Source organism: Cnephaeus nilssonii, assembly GCF_951640355.1.
Source record: "Cnephaeus nilssonii genome assembly, chromosome: 22".
Classification (NCBI taxonomy): domain Eukaryota; kingdom Metazoa; phylum Chordata; class Mammalia; order Chiroptera; family Vespertilionidae; genus Cnephaeus; species Cnephaeus nilssonii.
Genome location: NC_137093.1, coordinates 10,245,838 through 10,270,106, shown reverse-complemented (window position 1 = coordinate 10,270,106; position 24,269 = coordinate 10,245,838). Strand labels below are relative to the sequence as shown.

Below are 24,269 nucleotides of genomic sequence, written 5' to 3'. Positions count from 1 at the left end.
AGCTCTGCATTCTCCATCTGAAAGCCCAGTTACTGGTGGGGATTCACATTACTAAGACAATCATTTAAAAAAAAAAATCTCAAAGCCTGTATTTAATACTAGGGGAATCGATGAATTAAGAACATTGTTCGTAGGTTCAGAAAATGGTTTCTAGCATCCTAATTATACATGAATCCTGCAGTGCTCACTGGTTTTCAAACTCCTTCTTTGGAACCCTCTGGACTCCTTGTACATGCTGGAGACAAAGGGAAAACCAAGCAGGTGGAGCTCTGGGCCCTACATCTATGTTTCAACCAAAATCATACCACTTTTCTCTTTTAAATGTTGTAGTGAGTGACATCTTTTTAAAAATGGCATTTTTGTTAAAATCTGAAGACAATGCCTGAGACCAGCAATTTTTTCATCTCATGGCACGCATGAACTAGTTACTAAAATTCTGCAGTACACCAAAAAATGTATGCTTTGCAATCTGACAAAAAAAAAAGGTATACATTTTGATTCATTCACACCAGGCAGCTATTGTTGTATTGGCTGTTGTCATTTTTTTATTTGACAATCTAAGGGAAAAGAGGTCCGTGCCCTTGACTAAACAGTCAGGTATTCCATGTTTTAAAAATTCACACTGGTGTGCCATGGAACACTGGTGGAAAATCACTGTCCTAGACCAATACGGAAATATGGTGACCACTGAAGTTCTAGCATTTCTGCCCAATTTTGTTCCCACCAACTTCTAGAAGTAATATCTTGTTGCTCAGAGGCCCATGTTCAGTTCCCCAAAGCAGCTGTTCCCAAGTTCACAAACCAGCTGGCTGACTCAAATTACAAACCCTCATGTATATACTTCTATTTTTTAAATAGAATTACACAAGACACTAGAAAACTTTATTGAAATTAGCAAATAAACAAAACCCCAAACCCCAAAATTTAAAGCTTTTTAATGCAAGGTTTCTATTTTCCTTTCTTTTTTTTAAGGTACATGCCAAGTATTTTATTTCTTCCTTAACTTAGTTTGCTATAGAGCTCAGCATACAATAAGATTTTAATATATTCTTTTGATTTAGTAATCTTAGATGAGAATACATGTTTGCTTCTCTCCCCTTATACTATACCTCGTTGACTGCATTTGCATTTTTTTCTCTTCCTTTTCCTTTTTGACTAATTTCATTCTCATTGTGGTCTAGCTTGTCCCACAATAGTGCCTTCATAGGCTAAGTCTCTAATATAATGAAGACTCAGGTGTTTACCACTTCTCTCTGGAATCCTTACCTAGAGTTAGGTTATTGAGGTGAACCAAATGATTCCAAATTGTTTTCTTTTCTTCTTTCCCCTAACTCCAGCTTTACTGCAATATAACTGACATACATAGAACAAAGGTTTCTTTTTAGAGGCAGAACAGTTCTTTACCTGTCTACCAGACTAAGAAGAAGGATTCAAAGATTCCTTTGTCTCTGTACTCTGCCTTTTCCCAAACCAACATCAGATTGCCCATGCCACGTGGCACTTCATCAGTCACTAAACCAGAAACTTACTTCTTCTGCTGTGTCCTTCTCTATCCGAACTATCTTGTTTTCCCAGTAGATTCGCTGTGATTCCAGCTGGCTTGTTAGTAAATATGAATACTGGAAACAAAAACAAGAAAACGTAAGTCATTGTTGTCAGTCTCTGAAATCCAATTAAAACCTTACTTTTAATGACCTACAGAAGAGTAAGAGTAACCATCAAATATATATTACACCTTGGTTCCACTCTACTCACTAAACCACAATTATACTCCTGTGTAGGCCTGCAGACTGAAAGGTCCTGGGTTTGATTCTGGTCAAGGGCACATGCCCGGGTTGCGGCGTCAATCCCCAGTAGGGGGCGTGCAAGAGGCAGCCAATCGATGATTCTCTCTCATCATTGATGTTTCTCCCTCCCTCTCCTTTCCTCTCTGAAATCAATAAAAAATAATTTAAAAAAAGAACCACATGGTTTTTAAATCAAAGGATAACTCAAATCAGGTTATCCATCTATCCCATCCCTCCCAGCCTTTATGTGCCCCCTTTCTCAGTTCCCACAGCACTATGCCTATCAATAATTGCACTTATAACACTAGCACTTAATTACTGGTTTTTCTGCCTGTCTTCCACGACTGGCCTTTTTGAAAGCAAGGGTTCTATCTTTATTTCTATCTCCTCAGTGCCCGGCACATGCTGGACGTTAAGAAACATTTGCTACCTGACTACATGGATTAATGAACAGTGCTGTGTAACTGCAGGGAAAGGATAGATGGCTTCTGACAGTAGGATATAGTAGGACTTCTGAAAGAAAGAGATTTGAGAGGGCTCTTAACAGATAGGAAGAGGAGATAAAGAGAGAGGTATGGTTCCAAAGAACTACTGAACCTTGATGTGAGCTGTGATGTTTAGGTCTCTTCAGAGGCGAAGTAGTACCAATAAGGCTGGGGTGTAGGGTATGGAGAGTTGGGGGTCTATGGAAGGCTCTGGGGTATCACATTGAGAATGTGGGCCAAGGCTTGGTCAGATCACACCTGCATTTTGGAAAGACTATTCTAGGAGACTAGCAGAGATCTAACCACATTCTAAAGAGACTGAAAGCGCAACAGAGGGAAAGGACAATTGGGAGAATGTGTGTGTGTCACCAGAATGTACACTCCAAAAGGGGAGTTTGTTTAATGCTGCATTCCCACCACCAGGAGTCCCTGGTGCCGGCAGAAAACTGGTGCAGGCAGCCAGGTGAATGAAGGTCTATTGCACGAATTTTCGTGCAAACGGGCTACTAGTCAAATTCATAAAATGCCAGCCCAATATATAGGAAAAAGCTCCTGGGAAAGATACTATTGAGGTTTCCTCATTCCGACCAAGTCTGCTCAATTTCCAATTGTTACTATAATGCCAACAGGAAGATTCTTAACTTCCAGTTTTAGAGCAGCTACAGAGGACAACCTTAATACTGAAACAGAACATCACATTGAAAATAAGGCACAGTGAAACTTAGACTTTCAAAGAAGAAAACAGAATAAAAATATTTTAATAATCATTTATAGCAGTAATAGAACTTAAAAAAATAAAGTTGACATACAGAGAAAATGGCAAAATTAAAAACTTAACCCTTTGCACTCGCTTGCTTTTTTCTCGATTCCTTTATTCTACTCGGGATTTAATTTTTTAAATACCCCAGATTTTACAAAGCGCGGCAGTAGAATAAAAAACTGGAGTTTCTTTTCATACAAATTTATTTATTTGGATTTTTTAATATTTCAAATTATTGATACATTCAATAAAATTCGACATACGAGCTGCTACCGATGCTGTGTCGAGTCACACTCGACATCCGAGTGCAAAAGGTTAAAACACCCATCAAGTTAGAATAGCACAAAGCTATTTAGTAATTACTAATAACTTATCTTACCTCTAACTGCAAGGCATCTATTTTCTCTTCCTGGCAAGTATCACCCTCACATTCATACTGTACTATTTTTCCATCTGTTTTACTTGCAACCAGTCGATGGACATAATTATCTAAAGAAAAGAATGAGTCAACCAAGTTATATTTCTCTCAGAATGAAAAGGGTCTCCATACTATTTTAACTGACAAAATTTTTGTTTTCACAGATCTAAATTGCAGTATTTCTTTAAAAGTGAGCTAGCCCTATAAATAAATAAATAAATAAATAAATAAATAAATAAAATAAAATAAAATAAAATAAAATAAAATAAAAGTGAGCTAGCCCTAGCTGGTTTGGCTCAGTGGATAGAGCGTCAGCCTGTGGACTGAAGGGTCCCAGGTTTGATTCTGGTCAAGGGCACATGCCTGGGTTGTGGGCTCGATCCCCAGTGGGAGGCGTGCAGAAGGCAGCTGATCAATGATTCTCTCTCATTATTGATGTTTCTATTTCTCTCTCCCTCTCCCTTCCTCTCTGAAATCAATAAAAATATATTTAAAAAATAAAAAATAAATAAAAGTGAGCAAAAGCATTTGAATTTAAAAAAGAGTGAAGGGCAAGAGTGGAAATATTAACTTTCTTTATAAGGTGCAATTCAGGCCAGTCATAGGAAATAGTGCCCTATAGGGTTTGAGTTTGCCACAGCTGTCAGGAAGGTTTCAAGCTGTGAGAGAAAATAGAGAGATTCTGACAGAGAAGTTTTCATACAGAATGAACCCAAATTAGAGAATGAGAGTGGTGTTCACCTCCAGCATAGTCCCAGACTCGATGGTTGGTGAGCTGCATGGCATACGTGTGCTGGGTTTCCTCAAAGTGCTTATAAGCATGTCGACTTACATATCGTCCACATCCTATGTGGCCACATATTAAACAAATCCAAAGGTTCTGCCAAGAAGAAGGTATGATTTTAATTATATAAAAATACATGACAGATAACCTCTGCTGTTAGAAGCTTCATTTTGTAGAAGCAAAAGTACTGGTATTTTGTTACAGCAATCTGAACAGAGTAAGACACCAGCCATTCTCACTTCTTCCACTGTCATATTTGAATCTAAGCCCCCATGACCGCTGGCCTGGACTATTCCTGCCCACTTATATTTTGTCTTCCACATTGCAACCAGAGTGAACTTTAAAAATTAATCGATCAGATAGTTTGTCCTTGCTCTGCTATATCCAAGCAGCTGGGATGATGTCATGAAATCCCTGTGGGCCTCAGTTCCCTTATCTGTAAAATAGGGATGGTAATGGCAAATATCTCATAGGCTTGTTAAATGATTAAATGAGTGCGTATCTGTAAAGCACTTAGAGCAGTCCAAGGACATAGTCAGCGCTGTGTTTGAACTTTTCAAATACAATAACTAAAACTCCCTTTCCTTCTCATTATACTTAAACTCCAGACTCCTTGAGTCTATAAGGCTCTACATCAAGTATGTCAAACTTGCGGCCCACAACGAATATTTTTGCAGCTCAGCCAATATAACAGTATGTAAGAAACGTTTTAATAAAAATTTCGTAACTTAATTTTTACAATATCCTGTTATACATAATTATTAATAACGAACTACAACGTTTGCTAAGGACTGATTACTATAATCATGTTGCATTCATTTCCCTTATTCGCCTTACGCGTAGGTGTACCATTTCTCTCCACTAATACTAGCAGCAAATATTTTAGCAGCTGATTGCCACGTCATTAGTCTTGTACTAAGCTGTTTGGTGTGCACAACAGGAAATATTTCGCTTTTGGAAAACAAGAAAAATAGGTTTATTTGCGTTACGCTTATTAATTTGTGCAATTATTCAGTGTCTGGTAAGTTACCGTTCAAGAAAAAAATATTGATTTTTATTAAAATGTTCTATTATTTTATGTTAAGGATTACTTTTATTTCAGCCCTTTGTATTCAGCATGTCTCTATCGAAATAAACCTATGTTTCAATGAAGAAAAAAAAAAATACATGACCTGCCTGACTCACGGTAGGAAGGGGGCTGACACAGAATAAGAATTAGAGTTGTTTCTATAAGAGCTTTGAATAAATATATGTTTAAAACCCAAAAGTAAGGATGCATTTATGGGTCAATCATTTTCTTGTTCTGATTTTAATGGAACTCTATGCAAATAGCAAGGAAAAAATTCATAACTTAATAAAAGTGTAGGCTTTTTCAAAGAACAAAAAATAAAACCAGAAAGTATTTTGCTTAGGTGTCAAATAGTTTTTATAGTTATATTTCTTGCCTGACACTAGACAAAAAGAAAAAAAATCAGTCCCACAACAGTATTTTAAGCCTCGAAGGGCAGAAGAAAGCCCCAGACAATTAAAGCGGTGTTCATTATTTGTTCCCACCACTCATTACTTACTTCCTGAACACCACATTCAAAACACTTATTTTCTTCTACTGGCTCTGGAGTTTGACAGTACCGGCAAACAGGGCACCTATCCAGGACACCAAAAGATAATGATACAGATTAAATAGAAAACAGCTGTGATATAACCCAACAGTAAAAAACTGAATTTTAAATACTCCTTCTCTAATATACTTTTATCATAACTAAAAATAGCACTCAAACTTCTGAGCTATTTGCAAACAACATGAAAAAAAATACAAAATCTTGATAAAGCAGAGGAAAGGGAGCAATATTGATCTGCCACACACCTTTTCCCACTCTCCTGTCCAAAGCTTACATAATCAAAGAATTAAATAATGGGTTAGAATTAGGGACTTGAGACAAGTTATTAATTTTTTCATGTCGGGTTACCCATAAAGTATTTTTACTTTAAATAATCTACCTTATCCCCACTTCACAAAGGTTTAAATTATTTAAAATGAATCCTGTCCTCTCAAGGTTGCTTCTAAGAGTTGGAACTAAACTCTAGTAAATTTCACCAAATTAAAAATAAAGTAAGTCAATCTACTTCCTGAAATGCACATGACGCTTTCTCATATAGAGAACATCATGTGGAAGATACCAGCGCTCTGTGAGTTCTCAAGTTTCAATTTACAAAATGGTAATAAAAACGGCAGTGAAGCCCTAGCTGGTTTGGCTCAATGAATAGAGCGTTGGCCTGCGGACTGAAGGGTCCCAGGTTTGACTCCGGTCAAGGGCACATGCCCAGGTTGCAGGCTCGATCTCCATTGTGGGGTGTGCAGGAGGCAGCCGATCAATGATTCTCTCTCATTATTGATGTTTCTATCTTTCTCTCCCTCTCCCTTCCTCTCTGAAATCAATAAAAATATATTTTAAAAAGACAAAAAAACAACAGTGAAGCCAAACTCATAGAAACATAGAGTAGAAAGATGGTGACCAGGGCCCAGGGGATGGGAAAATAGGAAGATGTCAAGGGATACAAAGCTTCAGTCATGTAAGATGAATAAGTCTGTAAAATCAGTGTACATCATGTGACTACAGTTGACAATACTATACTGTGTACTTGGAATTTGCTAAGAGGGTAGATCTTTGGTGTTCTTACCACACACACACACAATATAGGAAATGGTAAAAGTATGAGTGATGGATTATGTTAATTGGCTTGGTTGTGGTGAATATTTAATATTTCACAATGTATATGTAGATTGGGTCATCAAGTCATACACCTTAAATATATAATTTCTGTCAATTATACCTCAATAAAATTGAAAAAAGGGACACTGAAAAAATCCATTAACCCTTTCTATTATACTCAAGACAAAGTAACTGAGTTAAGTACTAGCCATTAATATTTTTGTCAGATGGGCAAAGATGATACAAAGTGAATTATTATTGCAGCTAACTGAATTGGCACAAGAAGAAAGAATGCTCAAGAAACAATTAGTATCAGTTTGTTACCCAACTGCATAAATAAAACCAACAAAAGGAAATCAGCAGGAAGAACATAGAGTTCTTCTCACAGAAAAAGAGTCTGTGTTGCCCTATCCGGTTTGGCTCAGTGGATAGAATGTCAGCCTGTGGACTGAAGGGTCCCAGGTTCGATTCTGGTCAAGGACGCATGCCGGGGTTGCGGGCTCAATCCCCAGTAGGGGCGTGCAGGAGGCAGCCAATCAATGGTTCTCTCTCATCATTGATGTTTCTATGTTTCTCTCCCTCTCCTTCCTCTCTAAAATCAATAAAAATATATATGTTTTTAAAAATCTGTGTTTCCTAAGAGAAAGCTAAATGATCCAGTCTGTCTCTTTCTTTTAAAGAAAAACATGTATTGATTTTTTACAGAGAAGAAGAGAGAGGGATAGAGAGTTAGAAACATCGATCAGCTGCCTCCTGCACCCCCCCTACTGGGGATGTGCCCACAACCAAGGTACATGCCCTTGACTGGAATCGAACCTGGGACCCTTCACTCCACAGGCCGACACTCTATCCACTGAGCCAAACTGGTTAGGGCCAGTCTGTGTCTTTCTTCAGGATCAAGAGAAAAGACAGAAGACAACTTGAAGAAATAACAAAATGGATGGCAGCTGGTAAGCAGTAGACGTCTTGTCAAAGGTAGAAACTTAGCCCTCTGCCATCCCTATGTTCTGTGTGGCAGCTGTAGTAGTGGTTGGATAAGAAAACAACAAACTAATTCTGAAATCTATTTTTCTCCACTGTGTCAGAATGGCCTTTCTGAACTATAAGTATGACCGTGAGAATGAAAAGGAAAAAGGGAGCCGAAACCGGTCTGGCTCAGTGGATAGAGCGTCGGCCTGCGGACTGAAGGGTCCCAGGTTCGATTCAGGTCAAGGGCATGTACCTTGGTTGCGGGCACATCCCCAGTAGGAGGTGTGCAAGAGGCAACTGATCGATGTTTCTCTCTCATCGATGTTTCTAACTCTCTATCCCTCTCTCTTCCTTTCTGTAAAAAATCAATAAAATATATTTAAAAAAAAAAAAGAAAAGGAAAAAGGGAGCCCAGCCTGAGTGGCTCAGTGGTTGAGCGTTGACATATGAACCAGGAGCTCACCGTTCAATTCCCAGTCAGGGCACAAGCCCGGTTTAATGCTTGATTCCCATTAGGGGGCGTGCAGAAGGCAGCCAATCAATGATTCTCTCTCATCACTGATGTTTCAATTTCTCTCTCCCTCTTCCTTCTCTGAAATCAATAAAAACATATATATTTTTTAAAGTCAAATACTTGGACTGGTTCACTTTTGGTGGTAGCTATTTTAATTCTGGGAAAGGATAAGAGTGGGCTTTAATAGGGTGGGAGATGAGCTCGCTCCTGTACTCACGTCGTGTCGTCCCAGCGCTGCAGACACTGGCTGTGGAAGCTGTGGTTACATAACGTGGTGAGGATGCCATTCACGGACTCATCCATGCGCTCCAGACACACGGTGCACTTGGGGAGCTCGGTCAGATCCATCACAGGGAGGCTGGCACCCTAGAGTGAAACACCTCACATAAGTCTCACTCTTTATCCACCAGTTCTAATTTTTTAAAAAGAACAGTTTTCCTTTTGACTACTGGAAGGATATTCTCAACATTATTGATCTGTGCAAATAATTTAAATTGATAAAAGTTTTCATTCAAGCAACAAATACTGATTGAGCACCTCCGATCTTCCTAGCATTGTGCTAGGCACTGGGGATGCAGAGGTGAACAAAGCAGACAAAGATCCCTGCCCTCACAGAGCTGACATTCCAGGAAGGGAGACTGCCCCCAATGCTTAACAGAGAATCTAAAATATCACCAGACTCCTAACTCTAACTGTAAAGGTCTATGATTAGAACAGAATACAAATGAAGAAAAGCAGTAGAACCCAGCCGGCAGTCCTCTCTCTAAAATCAATAAAAACATTAAAAAAAAAAATTAGGATGGGGATTAAGGGTTGATATTTAAAATAAAAACACTTATTTTAGGCCCTAGGCAATGTTTCATTGATCTAGAATACTAGTAGATGAACACTAATTTTCAATGATACAGATAATAATATCCTTTTATTTTTTTACATTTTTGGACAATTTTTAAAAACTGACATAAAATTCACCAAAGTATACAATTCAGTGGGTGTTGTTTTGTTTTAGTTATTCACAAGTTTGAACAACCATCACCACAACCTAATTCTAGAACATTTCATCCTGAAAAGAAACCTCGTACTCATCAGCAGTTGCTCTCCTCTTACCCCGGCCTCTGGCAACTATTAATCTATTTTCTGTCTCTATGGATTGGCCTATTTTGGACATTTCCGTAGATATCTTAACATTCAATTTCATACCATTCTGATATGTATATCAAATATAAGGATTATTTATACTTACATCTTCAGATTTCAGTACTTCAGCCCGTTCCACATAGACCAGCTGGCAAACATCATCTTCTATTGAGTTGAACTGGCGGCCATTGCATGCCATATAAAAACTATCTGCATCAGCCTAGGTACACCAATGGGGAAAAGGAAAAAATTCAGAGAGCCTGAAAACGTGCTTTATATTCAAGATGCATAGCTTCAATTATTCTCTTCATTGTCTTTTAAAACTTACACTTAAGAGAGAGAGAAATCAATGGCCAAAAGTAACATCTACAGAAGCAGGAAGCAGGTTCACAGGCTAATCGAACTATGCAGCTCAATATCCTACCTCTCTACAATGTTTCCTGATACATGGTAATTTTACTGGAACAAGAAGCAGCTACTGATGTGTAATAAGCTGACAGCTCGTATAATTTTAATATTCGACCAGCAATGGTCAACATTTCCCTTGATAGCAGTATTTTTTCCCCCTCTAGTCAGCACTTTCATAGCAGCTGAAAGCAAAACACTTATTTTTGCAAAGCTTGGAACCAAATCCTAATGGAAGATTGTTAGGGAATAGTCATTTTCAAAATATGTCAGCATCTATGATAAAAAAAAATAAAATAAAGGACATGTGGAACTGGAATGAAAAGCTAAGATCTCTTCAATAAGCCAAGTAATAATGATATGTAAGGCTCCCATAAGGAAATTTAAACAACCCAGTGTGTAATACCAAAAGCAAAACTCTTGGCTAAAATCAAGATGAATGAGCCTCTGAAATGCTAAGCCGCCTTCCCTTGGAGTGAAAGACAGATGGAATTAGAAGAAAAAGTCCTTTGCAAAGGCATAAGTGCATTTGTGAATATGGACACAAGTAAATCAAACCTAGACTAGCCTTAGTAGAAAGTAACAAAGAGATGATTTCAGTTTTTAAACTCAGTAATTTTTAGAGGCAGCTAGAGGCCAAAGCTTGTCTGGGTTTCACTCCCACACGGCCATTAGCCCCAACATAGGAAGTTGGGTGCTTTGGCCCTATCAATGTAGACAGGCTGCTTGTGGGGAGGAAATGCCACATTGTTATCATCTAAAGAGATTCAAGTCTGTACCAGGCAAAAATTGTCCTGCAGGTCTACCTTCATGGGGTCCTGAATCTTTAACAGCAAAAGCTTACAATAAGCTTTTCACAGCTTTAAATTTCATTCTAATGATGTAATCAAGTGTGGATTCTTGATTATTTATGCTTTCTTAATATGAGCAAGGGAGCTAAACAGCTGATAAAGGACAACCAATTCTGAACAGTTATATTTAGTGGCGGTTGGGTGGGGGAGGAGGTTTTCTTTCAGGAAACAACCTAGTGTACTGACTACAATTCATTTTGACGTCAAAATGTTAAAAGCTAGTTCTTGGATAATACATTTTCTTTAATACTAAGAAGAGGCAATCTAATGGCTTCCCCCATTCTTTAAGAGTAATGACTTCTTCTTGAAATGTTTATAGATGAGGAAGCAGCAGAGTGAGCAAATGGATTCATGTTCTGAGGGAAGTGACGGGCTGGAAATGAGGGCCACTGGTCAGCTCTTCAGGGTCCCAAGTACCAGGCGCCGGCTGCAGCTATGCCAGGCTGAGTGAGGAAAGGAAGACCCATTCTTCGGCCTCCAGCTCTGTAAATGCTCACTAAACTATGCCTCCTCAGAGGAAGGGACAAGATTTGTGTGACACAGGGCATGTGATGAATTCTACTCAGCACCAGATAAATTAATCGTTTCTTGAAGGAGTTGTTTATACCGAAGAAATGTATATTTTTGAACACATTGATCTCTTCTTTAAAATCTTGGTATTGGAAAAGTAGCTTTGCTTTTTCAAATATTTACTGAGTACCTAGCATATATCAGGCACTGTGCTAAGCATTAGGACAAGAGTAGAAAACAAAATACACATGGTTCCCACTTCAACCCACCACTGAAGTGCACAAAAGCATGAAGCTAACTGCAAAATTCGCACAATAAACAACTCTTTTATTTAAAATGTTTGCACTGTATAAAGCCCAAAATTTAAAGAAACCCAGCTTTTGTTTTTTCCCTAGTCCTTGTTCCTATTGTTCCTGTCTCAGGATAAATCTGAGAAAAAGAAAAATCCATCATGATCAAGGTTCCTTTATTATCATGATGATCACTATAGTAATGAGAACGTATTTTTACTTCTCAAAAGAGGAGTCTTGCCGGGCCACGGTGGCTCAGTGGTTGAGTGTAGACCCATGAACCACGAAGTCATGGTTGGATTCCCCGTCAGGGCACATGCCCAGGTTGTGGGCTTGATCCCCAGTGTGAAGGCAGAGGATCAATGATTCTCATCATTGATGTTTCTATCTCGCTCTCTCCCTTTCCCTTCCTCGCTGAAATCAATAAAAATACACTGTAAAAAAGAGGGGTCTTCAAGGTTGCCCTAAGCATGCAAGTGAAAATGAGCCAACACACACTATCCTCTAAAGTTTTGTTCCTAAGAAATATGAAATTGAACCTCCTGCCTTCCTATGTCATGATGAATTACAAATTCTTTAACTAAAGACTAAATTTCCTAAAGGTCACAATAAACTTTGTAAGCACATCTCTTTATAATACCTCCAGTATAAAGCCGAGGCCAAAAGAAATTCATGAGATTATAAAAGATATAGAGAAGGTCCATTATTTTTTTAAAAAATATTTTTTATTGATTTCAGAGAGGAAAGGAGAGGGGGAGAGAGAGATAGAAACATCAATGATGAGAGATAATCATGGACTGGCTGCCTCCTGCACACCCCCTACTGGGGACTGAGCCCACAAACCAGGCATGTGCCCTTGACTGGAATCGAACCCAGAACCCTTCAGTCCGCAGGCCAACACTCTATCCACTGAGCCAAACCAGCTAGGGCGGTCCATTATTTCTTAATAAAAATTCTCTGGTAAGAAAAAGGAGTAAGAATATAGCCCAGTCGGTGTGGCTCAGTGGTTGAGCATAGACCTATGAACCAGGAGGTCATGGTTCAATTCCCTATCAGGGCACATGCCCAGGTTGCAGACTCAATCCTCAGTGGGGGCATGCAGGAGGCAGCCAATCAATGATTTTCTCTCATCATTGATGTTTCTATCTCTCTCTCCCTCTTCCTTCCTCTCTGAAATCAATAAAAACATATTAAAAAAAAAAAAAAAGAACATAGTTAGCGGCCCAGGCTATGGAGTCAGGCTGCCTGGGCTTCAATTCCCAACTCTGACAACTATTAGCAGTGTAGCTTTGGGCAAGGGATTTATTCACCCTTGTTCCCACAATTACAAAAGTGACAAAACAACATCTACCTCATGGCATTGTTGAGAGGACTCAAGGAGCTAATGCATGAAAAGCACTTAGCACAGGCCTGGCATCTATCTAGTAAGTAAATGTTCAACATTTGGTGGCCCAATATTAATTTAATAACATCAAGTCTTATACTAGGAGTGTGTTTGTAGGCCTTAGAAAGTCCCTGATAGGATGAGCCTCTGACCCTAAGATCCAGCATTTACAATCCTATCCTATCTAATAAACGAGTGATATGCAAATTGACCATCACTCCAACACACAAGATGGCTGCCCCCATGTGGACCCAAGATGGCCGCCACAAGATGACCTGCAGGGGACAGCAGTTGTGGGCGATCAGGCCAGCAGGGGAGGGCAGTTAGGGGTGACCAGGCCAGCAGGGGAAGGCAGTTGTGGGCAATCAGGCTAGCAGGGGAGGGCAGTTGGGAGGGACCAGGCCTGCAGGGGAGGGCAGTTGGGGCAATCAGGCCTGCAGGGGAGGGCAGTTAGGGGTGACTGGGCTGGCAGAGGAGGGCAGTTGGGGGTGACCAGGCCTGCAGGGGAGGGTAGTTGGGGGGGACCCAGGCCTGAAGGGGAGGACAGCTGGGGGGGGATCCAGGCCTGCAGGGGAGGGCAGTTGGGAGTGACTGGGCCAGCAGAGGAGGGCAGTTAGGGGTGACCAGGCCTACAGAGAAGGGCAGTTAGGGGGAACCAGGCCTGCAGGGGAGGGCAGTTGGGGGGGACCAGGCCTGCAGGGGAGGGCATTTAGGGGTGGCCGGCTGGCAGGGGAGGGCAGTTGGGGGGAGACCAGGCTGGCAGGGGACCAGTTAGGTGTTGATCAGGCTGGCAGAGGAGTGGTTAGGGGGTGATCTGGCTGGCTGGCAGGTGAGCAATTGGGAGCCAGCAGTCCTGGATTGTGAGAGGTATGTCCGATTGCCCTCGAGCGAACCCAGATTGGAGAGGGTGCAGGCTGGCTGAGGGACACCCGCCCCATGCACAAATTTCGTGCACTGGGCCTCTAGTACATAATACAACTCGTGATACCAAAGTCAAGGATTCTATCCCCATGGGGAAGAGCATGCAGTAAGCTGTTTCAAAGTCTCAGAAAACATTCATCAACTTGAGCAACCTGCACTTGATCAAAAGACAGAGGTAGTGAGCCAGTGCGTGAGTACAAAGAAAATATATTAACAGTAATAGAAAATTCCCACAGCATTATCTGCACACTATGAAGCACTTGTTACAGGAATATTTGTGGGTTTATTAGACTTCAGACTAACAAATCTATTATGTTCTTAAACATTTTCTCCAACCTGTTTCTGTGATTTTTCCTTTTACTGACCGGCTTTGTTAAGTAGAAGCAGTAACTAAATTACTGCCATTACACAATTTCTTGCAGACAGTGACTGTCTTCCCTTTCCCACACTTTCATACTACTCCTATGGTAAGAGGGGTACACCACCCTAGGGATTAAAAGTGGGGGGTCAATCCCAGCTCAGTCACTTACATCTAGCTATGTAACCTTGGGCAAATCACCAACTTCTCTCTGCAGCTCGTTTCCTCATTTGTAAAACAAGGGTAACAACAGTACTTATCTATCTCACAGGGTTTCTAGTGATGATGAAATGAAATAACTCACATTAAGCATTTAGCACTGTGAATGGTACAGAACAAGTAGTCAAAAGTTTGCATATTATCACTATCTTATTGTTACCCTTACCAGGTTTAAAAGGTTTAACATACCACTTGCACATTGTTTGCAAAGCCCTTCAGTGACCTCGGAAGGTCTCTTGACAATGAAAGCAGTGGTTTAAGTGCTTTTCCATTCTCAACTTGTAGGATAGTTGAAACATTTGTTTTAAATGTCTCCTTCAATGGTAGGGTGCTTTGGAAGGTTAAATATAACAATTATGCACCCTCTTGTACACAGAACTCCATTCTAAGCGTTCTCTTTTTGTGGGCCATGGAACATATAACCCAACTCTCACTTCTCTTAACTTCCTTCCCAATACCAATGAATGGCTGCTACTGCTGTCAACGTTGGATTTTCTATAATGAGGAAGAAGGAAATGCCTAGTGGCTCTTGTGTCATAGGCTCCTTTTCAGCCACCAATCTCAGTGACCAGTCAGAGACAAAGGCAACTGACCCTACAGGAACACCCATTTTTAACATTATGCAAATAGGTGAGATGGAAGTAATTTTTGACAAAGCCGCATTTCTAAACTAATGAGTAGACAAATATAACAGGCTATTAAAAAAACCACACAGATTGAATGAAACCTACAGGTAAGGTAGCTCTTTAATAACCTGGATAATACCTAAAGTTTACCTCATTTTTATATTCATATAGAAATATGCATGCTCCTAAGAATATCTTTCTAACATCTTTAGAACTGAGACACATAAAATATGAGTTATAATGCACAAGTGCTTTTAAAAACTGAAAATATCACCACTCTTTCAGTGTTTGTTTCTCTATTCTCTATTTCCAATCAGAATTCTAAAGCATCTTAAATACGTCAAGGAATGTTACAAAATATCTCGTCACCAAAATTTAAAAAAAAAAAGAAAAAAAAAAAAGGAGAGATCTTATTTTCTAAAATGTGCCAAAGAAGGTCTTTTTTTTTTTTAAAGAAGGTCTTTTAAAAAGAGCATAAAAGAAGCAGGGGCACAAGTGTTATAATGGCAAATTAATAATTGCTGCCAACTTTTAAAAGTTTGGAAACTATTGTTCTACTGGAATAGTTACTATTGGATAAACAAACAAATACAACCCTAGATTTCATACCAAATCTGATTTTAAAAAGTATGGGTATGAATTAAAAAATTCAGTGTCTGCTAATGAATTTAGAAGTAATTCTAGAATTACAATAACCTAGAAGTTACGAATCTTAAGTGCAAAATGCTGTAAACCACACACAGCTAGTATTATACAGTTTCAAAAACAGTTTCTGTGGCAAAGAGATTTTTAATATCTTAACTTTTACCTGTGCACTAAACTTTATCAGCACCATATATTGATTTGGAGTAGAGTCTCTGATGATTTTCATTTGTTCAATTACTTCATTAAATGGGGCGACAAACTTCATAAGGTCATGACTGGTCATTGTAGCAGGGACTGTGAGAATACACAGCATGGCACTGCGCCTCACATCTTCTTTTAAGGAGGTCATCTTACTAATAAGACAATAATTAGACTGTCTTGAATAGACGTATAGTTAGTTCACACAACACTAATTAGACAACTTTTGTGTCTAATAGGAAAAATAAAACATGTAATACTTCACATATCAATTAAACAGCTTCTTATTTTATCTGAAAATCCATACTACATAGGTAAATGCAGAATCCCTTAAACATATCTGCCATGGAGTTTAAGGTAAGCTTCAAAATGTTCTACATTATACACACCACTGAAATTTTTAATCATTGGTTAAAAGTTTGTTATGGTTACAAATTTGCATTAGGCAAATTTGCAGTTTGTTGTTTTATTCTCATTAGTTGTTCTTGTTTAGTTTTTTAAATAATAATCTCTCACCCAGCTGGCATGTCTCAGGATTGAGCATCGACCTATGAACCAGGAGGTCATGGTTCTCCCAGTTAGGGCACATGCCCTGGTTGCAGGCTCAATCCCCAGTGGGAGGCATGCAGGGGACAACCAATCAATGATTCTCTCTCATCATTGATGTTTCTCTCTCTCTCCCTCCTCCTTCCTCTCTGAAATAAAGAATATATATATATATATATATATATATTTTTTTTTTAAATCTCTCATTTTGTAACTTGGAAGCACAATGCTAACTCTGGACTTCTCTTAAGGGTTTAGAAGATAAAAGAGCTCTAAATATAAGAAAGAGAATTCTGAACCATGAAGACGTGACTCTGAAGATTACAGAAAGTGTTGTTTTCTGTAATAGCTGGAATGGGGGTGGGGAGGATTCTCCCTCACCATAATTTGACAGCTGTGATTCCACATGGCTACCTGGATATTCTGAGTATTCACTATTTCCCTGTAGGAACTTAGCATCTGAGTTAGGACAAGGACAGCCTTTAAAGAAATTAACTACTAATTATCCCAGAAGCTGATGGCCCAGCTTATAGATTTAGTCAAAAGCTTCCTTTCTGTTGGCCTCCGGTAAGCCTTCTGCTTGGACCACAGAAAAGGGTAAAAAGAGGTGATGAAATTGCTACCCATTACCTGATTTCTTAGTTTCTTTCATAAAGATTTGGTGGGGATATGAGACTACTGCGATGTTATGGGTCATTTATAATTTTTCTTTGCTATCTTCTTTCCTTTCCATTTTCCAATCACCTTGCATGCCTACCTTCTCAGAGAATATTTTCCTAGGAAGGCTATTTACACATTTGTTTTATAAGGAGAAGCTCTGACCCAATCTACAAGATTAACCAAATGTAAAACATTTAAGAATTCTCTAACACACAATATATGAAAGCACTATGTTTCTGAAGCTTAAAATATACACTTCCCTTCAGGGTAAAAGAGTTTTCTCCTCCCTAAAGCAAAAACAGACCAACTCAAAAGAAAGAAGGTTTTTCTTACTTTGTCTTATATAGATGCATAATACCATGAACTATTTCAACTGATGGATTTCCACTGAAGAATGAAATCTGGTCTGGAAGCTGTTTGGATGGAGAATCGGGAGCATTTACACTTTCTTTACTTTGATCTTTACTTTTCTGTGCAGAGGGGGATGCTTCTGAAGACTTTCTTTCTTCCATTGCAGCTTTCAGCTCATCTTTCACAAATCAAAAATTAGCAGATTATAAAATGATAGGAAATATGAAGGATTTTAATAAGATTAAAATTTTGAGTCAGAGTAATGAACCTGACAGAGAAATTGTCATGTATTAAGAACTATATTCACAGAACAGCCATATTTTGGAGTATCTCAACTTGAAAGTGCTCTCTCCTCCATAAAAATCCCATTACCACCCTCAAGGTGACTCTTACATCTATCCTATATAATAAAGAGCTAATACGCAAATGGTCGTCACGTCTTTGCACCCTTGCACAGGGGCTGGGGGACCTGAGGCCGCGCCCCCCGCCCAGCGAGACTTGATGGGGGTGGGGCCGGCTGGGTCTGGGTCTCCTGCGATTTCGAGGCGCACACGGGTGGGCGGGGACTTGACTCTGGGTCCCGCAGCGTGCCCCAGACTCTGACAGGAGGGAGATTTTCATATACATTTTACTAATTTTCTTTCATCTCTGACACTTCTATTACAGAGGAAGGGCAAATAGCAATATTAAAATATTTCCTCTAATTAATTCCCTTTTAATGTGCACCGTGCACTGGGCTACTAGTATGTGTATGTGTGTGTGTGTGTATACACACACACAAACATAAAAGCCTAATATGCTAAGTGTCCAACTGTTCGGTCGACCGCTCAACCAGTCCCTATGATGCACATTGGTCACCAGGGGGAAGGGGGAAGACATTCTGACTGGTAGGTTAGCTTGCTGCTGGGGTACAGCTGGTCCCCGATCAGGACTGGGCAAGAGGGGACGGACACACCCTGGAGCCCTCCCAAGGTCCCTCCCCGACCTCTAAAATATTTCTTCTAATTAATTTCCTTTCAATGTGCACGAATTTGTATACTGGGCCTCTAGTTTTTTAATATCATAATAAAAGCAGGTGCCTTACATCATGCACTTTTAAATAGGACAAACATTCAGAGCTATTAAGTTGGAAAACCAACCCTACCAGTTCTAACCACTTCCATGCTGAAGATGTAGTATACGTCCACCCTTCCACTCCCCTGGTTGGAGTGAGCTGGCAGAGCAGGGGGAGACACAACATGCTTATTTGGATTCATTCATGATCTGCCACTGACCTAGGTGGTAAGTAGCTCTCCTCACTGAATAGAGTTGTTGACCCAGATTGTTAGGATTAATTTAGGAGATATATTTGGGAAAGTTGAAATGTGGCTTGACAATCTCATGTAAGGCACACAGTCAGTGAAAGGTAAAAATCATGGGCTCACTGACCAACATGTGTAAACAGGCAACCAGAGGTTTATGTTACAAAAGAGTCTAGAGTTTTAGAAAGCATACCTGGGTTGGACTTCATGGTCTCAATGATCACGTCTGTCATTTCTCGACGGCCAAGATGCTGATGTATGATAGCTGCTTTCTCCCCTGGTGACTTCCCTTCTAAACAGGCTACAGCTGAAGCTAGTGTCTTCTCTTTGATCTCCTCATCAGACATTTCCCCGGCTAAAGGACACATGAATGATTAATACCTGATAATAAAACAGGCTCTTTTCCACTCTTAATGTATCCACTGATAGGTTTCCCTTTTCTTTCTACTGCTTTCCTACAGTGTCCATCTCACTCCCTTCTGGGGCTCCTGCAGCGGCCAGCAGACAGTCAATACCACCCAGTGCAATAAATTCAGAAATGCAGGGCTGTTCTAGTGAAATTATTCACTTCTAAAGCAATTTAATGAGAGTAACCGGTTATAGAAGTTTTGACAGTGACTATGCCCAGATGAACCAACCTTTTTGTAATACCTCGTAAAGTATAAATGTGTGTTGAACCCAAAATAAAGTATCAAGTCATTATCATTAATAAAACTTACAAAAATTTTTAGGGGTAGCCTTCTTAAACACCCTGTATTGGAGTCATATCATGCAAATCTCTGATCACTGTCTTCAATCAATGGAAAAGGAATTTGGAGACTTCACTGAAATATCCTTAATATCAGTCCCATCAGGGCAGAGACCAGGCCTGTTGTGTCCACCACTTACACCACAGCGCCGAGCACACACTGGAAGCTCTTTAAAGATTTACTGAATAAATGACTAAATGCATCAATGACTGAGCCATGTAGAAGTGACTATGTGGCTAGTGTAGATGTGGTTGAAAAGCCTAATCTCAGAACTCAGAGATCATTTTTAACCTTTAAAAATGGCTCCTCACTCATAAAATAACATTCAATCTTTAATTTGCAGCTCCAAAATTCACATACTCAGGAGTTTCCAATTTACACCATCCCTACCTGCCTCGGTCCCCCTCCCCAAACCAAATGGTTCCTCCTGTAATAGTTTTCCAAACTGTTTCTTCTTCACCTTCATCGTTGTAGTTCTCTATTTATTCCGTAATTAATGCATCCGTCTCCCCCTGTGAACTGCTGGTTCCATTAAGGCAAGGACCACGTCTGATTCTGCACACAAACTAAAGCTCCAGCAGACAGGGTGCATCCAGTAAGCATTTCTTGGATGAATGTTATTGTTAGGTAATTGTTTGAGGTCCAAGGAACAGCCATAGCTGCTTTCACAACCTAAGGAGGTCATGTGGCTGGTAAGGAAGAGCTCAGACTCTCAAGTCCAGTTCTCCGAGTTAGAATCCCAGTCTCACGACTCACAGATAAATCGTGGACAAGTCATTTAATCACTGGGTTTTAGTTTCTCAGTTTGTGACAAGGGGCATCCACCAATCTAACCGAACAGGGTTAAGATAAAATACATACAGTACAGTTGTGGGATATAGGAAATGCACCAACGTTGATTATAATCATTACCAGTGTTACAAGGCGCCTAAATGAATAGGGTTTTTTCAAAGAGGAACGATTTAATTAAACCAGGGACCGTCTGCGTCGCTGGGGTCCCTGCCTTCACAAAGCCTAGACGGAAAGCACCTTAAAAACTCGACTGTAACCGAGGGCGGGGAAGCGACGCGCCAGGTGTAAACAGAGTTCCCGTGGGCGGCAGCAGGAGGGAGGGGCCGGGAGGGCTTCCCACAGAAGCCACCTGGGAAGGCCCCTTAAGGAAGTACGGAATGAGAGGGAACCTACCCCTCACCCCTCAGCTTCTTCCTGAGGCTACGGCCCTACCCGGGGCCTTTCCCAGGCCCGTACTTTGGGAGGACAAGTTCCCCCCGGGGCCCAGGCGCCGGCTACGCGGAGGGCGGCGAGGCCGCGGACTTACCCGCGGCGCTGAAGCCGAAGCCGGCGGGGACGGGCGAGTGTTCTGCGAGCTCCAGTCGGATGACAACCAGTGACACACTCATAGGGCAGGCGCTGGCCGGCGCGGGCCCCGGCGGGCTCAGGAGAGGCTGGGAGTCGAGCCGAGAGGCCGGGCGGCCCGAGGCGGGCAGCCCCGCCACCACCTCAGCGCCGCTGCCGCCGCCTCGGCGCAGCAGCTCCTCACACAACCCCCCGAGCCACAACAACCTGCACTTCCGCCTCCCGGCCGCCGTCGCTGACCCGCAGGGTTACGCATGCGCGGACCGGCGCGCGCCCCGATTGGCCGGGGTGGCAGCCGCGTGACTGGCGTGGCAGCTTGGAGCCTGAGCCCCCGGGACCGGATCTCGCTGAGGTTGGGAAGCGGGGACGGCGTGGGCATTGCGGGCACCCCCTCCCCGCCACATTGGGCCGATCTGTGGGTTTGCGCCCAGGCCCAAGTTAACCTACCCGACAGGCCTCGCCTTCAGCCCACCTCAGCTGATGGCGCGGGGGCTCCCGCTCCGCGAGGTCCCCGAAGTGTCCGAGGACCCGCGTTATGCGGAGAGCTCTTGCCTCTTTCTGTCCTGTTTGACCGCTAGCTCTAGCTTTAGGCAGGGTTGCTTTATGTCGGCCGCACTTTTCGGACGGGTACGCTGAGACTCAGGGGAATCCACTTCTCTGAGGGCCCGGGGGAGGAGCAGGGACTCGATTGCAGTGACTGCGGCTCTGTCGAGGTTGGGCGGTAGGCTGGGTAAGGCTGGCTATAGATCTGGGTCCTGCTCCCCGCCCCATCACTCCACAAACGTTTACAGAGCCTCGGGCACTGCTGTCATGGTGGGGATACATTCGTGAGTAAGATCAACACCCAGCTCCTTTTCCTATGCAGTCGCCCTTGATCACTAGTTGTGTGACCTTGATCTAGGTTTTGCACAAGATTGGAATAATATCCTCATTCAGCTGTGAGGGTGAAATGAATAGAGTCTGTGGCTCTTGGTCCATCAGTTTTTCTGAGATTCAGCATTCTTTCCAGATGCCTTTAGCACATGGATAGATATTGAGAGCCACAATCAATGCATATGGTGCATACATGACCAGATGCTATTCTAAGTATGCTATAATATCTAGATGTGTCACAGCACATCCTGGACATATGAAGGTATATAGAGTACATACAGCTTGTGACTGTGCCCTATGAAATATGATTCAGTATACACTGCTTATCTTAGGGTTTCTCAACCTCTGCACTGTTGACATTTTGGGTTCTGATCATTCTCCCAGGTGTATGTGTTTCCTATGCTTTATAAAGTGTTTAGCAGCCTCCCTGGCCTGACCCATTAGGTACTGGTGGCACGCCCCAAGTGGTGACAAACAAAATGTCTCCAGACATTGCCAAAGGACCCCTTGGGGCCAAAATTACCCCCTGTTAAGAATCACTGGCTTATTAGAAAGTACATGTGCCATGTGCACATAGTATGTGCATATAACATGAGACCTCATGTGAACATTTTATAGTATATTACAGTAGTAGATAACATTTAATAGTGTGCCAGGTCCAAACTTGAGTGTTTTACATACTTTACCTCATGTAATAGTAACAATGACTTTATGAGACAGGTACTATCATTATTCCCATTTTACAGAGGAGGAACCTGAGGCTCAGAGAGAGAGAGAGAGAGAGTAACTTGCTCAGGATCTCGCTTAGTAAGTGGAGGAGCTAGAATTTGAACCCAGGCAATGTGAATGTATGGAGAAAAGGCAGTGAGAGTGAGGAGAGAAAAAAAAAGTAACATAGTCCACCTGGAAAAAGAAAGAAAAGCCCCTCCAGAGGGGAGAGCTGAGGCTGTGGTGTAAAAGTGAACGGAAGTTCACCAGGCCAACAGCAGGGAAAGGCGGTTCAGTCAGTGGACATGGCAGGTACAATGGCCTAGAAATATGAGAAGTCACAGCATTTTCCTTCGCCGAAGAAAGTATTGGGAAGTGGCTAGAACAGCACCATCCCCTCTAAATGGAAAGAATAAGCAAGCTAGTCATGGGAGCATTGCCCATCATCCATTAGTGGGAGTATGTGGAGGACAGTGTCCTCAGTGAGGATGGAAGTCAGCCCTTCAGGCCCCAGAGACACTTTTCATCTCTGTTAAGCCCTCACACAAAAGGTGTTGATGTTTTAGGAGCCTATAAATAACTTTCTCCTTCCGTTATAAACTTTGGCCTTGGCATAGAAACATAAGTGAAACTGAAAACACAAATCAACCTCTAAATTTTTCATTTCAAAATTCACTTCCCAATTCAACAAATTTCCAATTACATGAAAAACACAGTATATAAACTAGAAGAGTTACTCCTTAAGAATCTCCTCTTTAGATTCTTATTTTATTGAAACCTTATGGTGGCCCTAAAGTGACTCTCATAAACTTGTAGGCTGTCTTACCAACCTGATTTTCAGTAAGCTTTTTTTTTAACTGTAGAAATCACATAAAAAGCTTAAAGTCATTTCATGAGGAAATGACTACAAATAGAATTTGCTTGAATTATTTTGTTTCCCCCCAGCTTTTTATATCAGACCTATAGAAAAGTTTAAAGAATAGTATAAGATCTCTCAATATCCTTCATTATATACCTTTCATCTAGATTGATTAACATTTAGCCACATTTGATTTATTTCTCTACATGTATCTATAGGTATATATCTGTGTGTGTGTGTGTGTGTGTGTGTGTGTGTGTGTGTGTTACATGTATATGTTTGTTCTTTTCTGAAACTTTTGAAAATCAATTTAGGAAAGAGGCAATGTTAGGAGGCCATTGCAGTCATCTGCAGGAAGGGTGATAGTGTGATGGTGGCCTCTTAAGAGCTAGGAGGAGCTGAGTACAGGCATCTTAGGAATATACAGGAGAGACTCCTCATCTATCTTTCCTGGTAGCCAGAAGAAGTTTCAGGAAGGAAATGACAGAGAAACTGACCTAAAGGACAGTTTGGAAATAGCCAGGTAACAAGTAGAAGGGAACATCACAGGCCAAGGAAACATCATATGAAAGGCCTGGTAGCAGGAGGAGAACACTGGTTGAGAGAGCTGCATATAGATTTGTGTGTCTAGATCGTCCAGGTTAATATGTAAAAAGAGGGGGAGGCAGATCTTAACGGGCCTTTTAAGTCAGGTTAAGGAAGTGTATCTTGAGGGCAATGGGGAGCCATTGAAGTTTTTAAATGGGGTTAGGATGTGATCAAATTTGCACTTTTGAAAGATTACTCTGGCTAAGGAGTGAAGAAAAAATGAAGAGATTTGGGAAGAGGCAAGGGGACCCCTTAGGGGGCTGTTGCAATGATCTGTGGGTGAGAGAATGGCAATGAGAGTGGAGA

General features: G+C 41.2%; 2 protein-coding genes across 4 annotated transcripts in view; one reads left to right on the top strand and one right to left on the bottom strand.

The window, feature by feature from the left end:
• BRAP (BRCA1 associated protein) overlaps positions 1-21,167 on the bottom strand; it is a 31,155-nt gene extending 9,988 nt beyond the window's left edge. Inside the window, exons 1-10 of the mRNA XM_079762566.1 lie at positions 20,898-21,167; positions 19,024-19,185; positions 17,512-17,707; positions 15,938-16,127; positions 9,672-9,785; positions 8,646-8,794; positions 5,803-5,878; positions 4,192-4,330; positions 3,412-3,521; positions 1,530-1,619 (exon numbers count right to left, since the gene is read on the bottom strand). Of these exons, the coding sequence (XP_079618692.1) occupies positions 1,530-1,619; positions 3,412-3,521; positions 4,192-4,330; positions 5,803-5,878; positions 8,646-8,794; positions 9,672-9,785; positions 15,938-16,127; positions 17,512-17,707; positions 19,024-19,185; positions 20,898-20,979 (1,308 nt within the window). The 5' untranslated portion in view covers positions 20,980-21,167. The remainder of the gene's footprint in view (positions 1-1,529; positions 1,620-3,411; positions 3,522-4,191; positions 4,331-5,802; positions 5,879-8,645; positions 8,795-9,671; positions 9,786-15,937; positions 16,128-17,511; positions 17,708-19,023; positions 19,186-20,897) is intronic.
• Positions 21,168-21,213: 46 nt separating this feature from the next.
• The window catches only part of ACAD10 (acyl-CoA dehydrogenase family member 10), a 37,081-nt gene continuing 34,025 nt past the window's right edge, over positions 21,214-24,269 (top strand). The window contains exon 1 of one of the 3 annotated variants that reach the window (XM_079762562.1): positions 21,214-21,287. Coding sequence is in view for 1 of the 3 variants with exons in the window: in XM_079762563.1 (XP_079618689.1) it covers positions 21,746-21,762 (17 nt within the window). In the remaining 2 variants the exon portion in view is untranslated. Of the gene's footprint in view, positions 21,288-21,317; positions 21,763-24,269 lie in introns of those variants that run through there. The other 2 variants (XM_079762563.1, XM_079762564.1) reach the window with 2 other exon arrangements.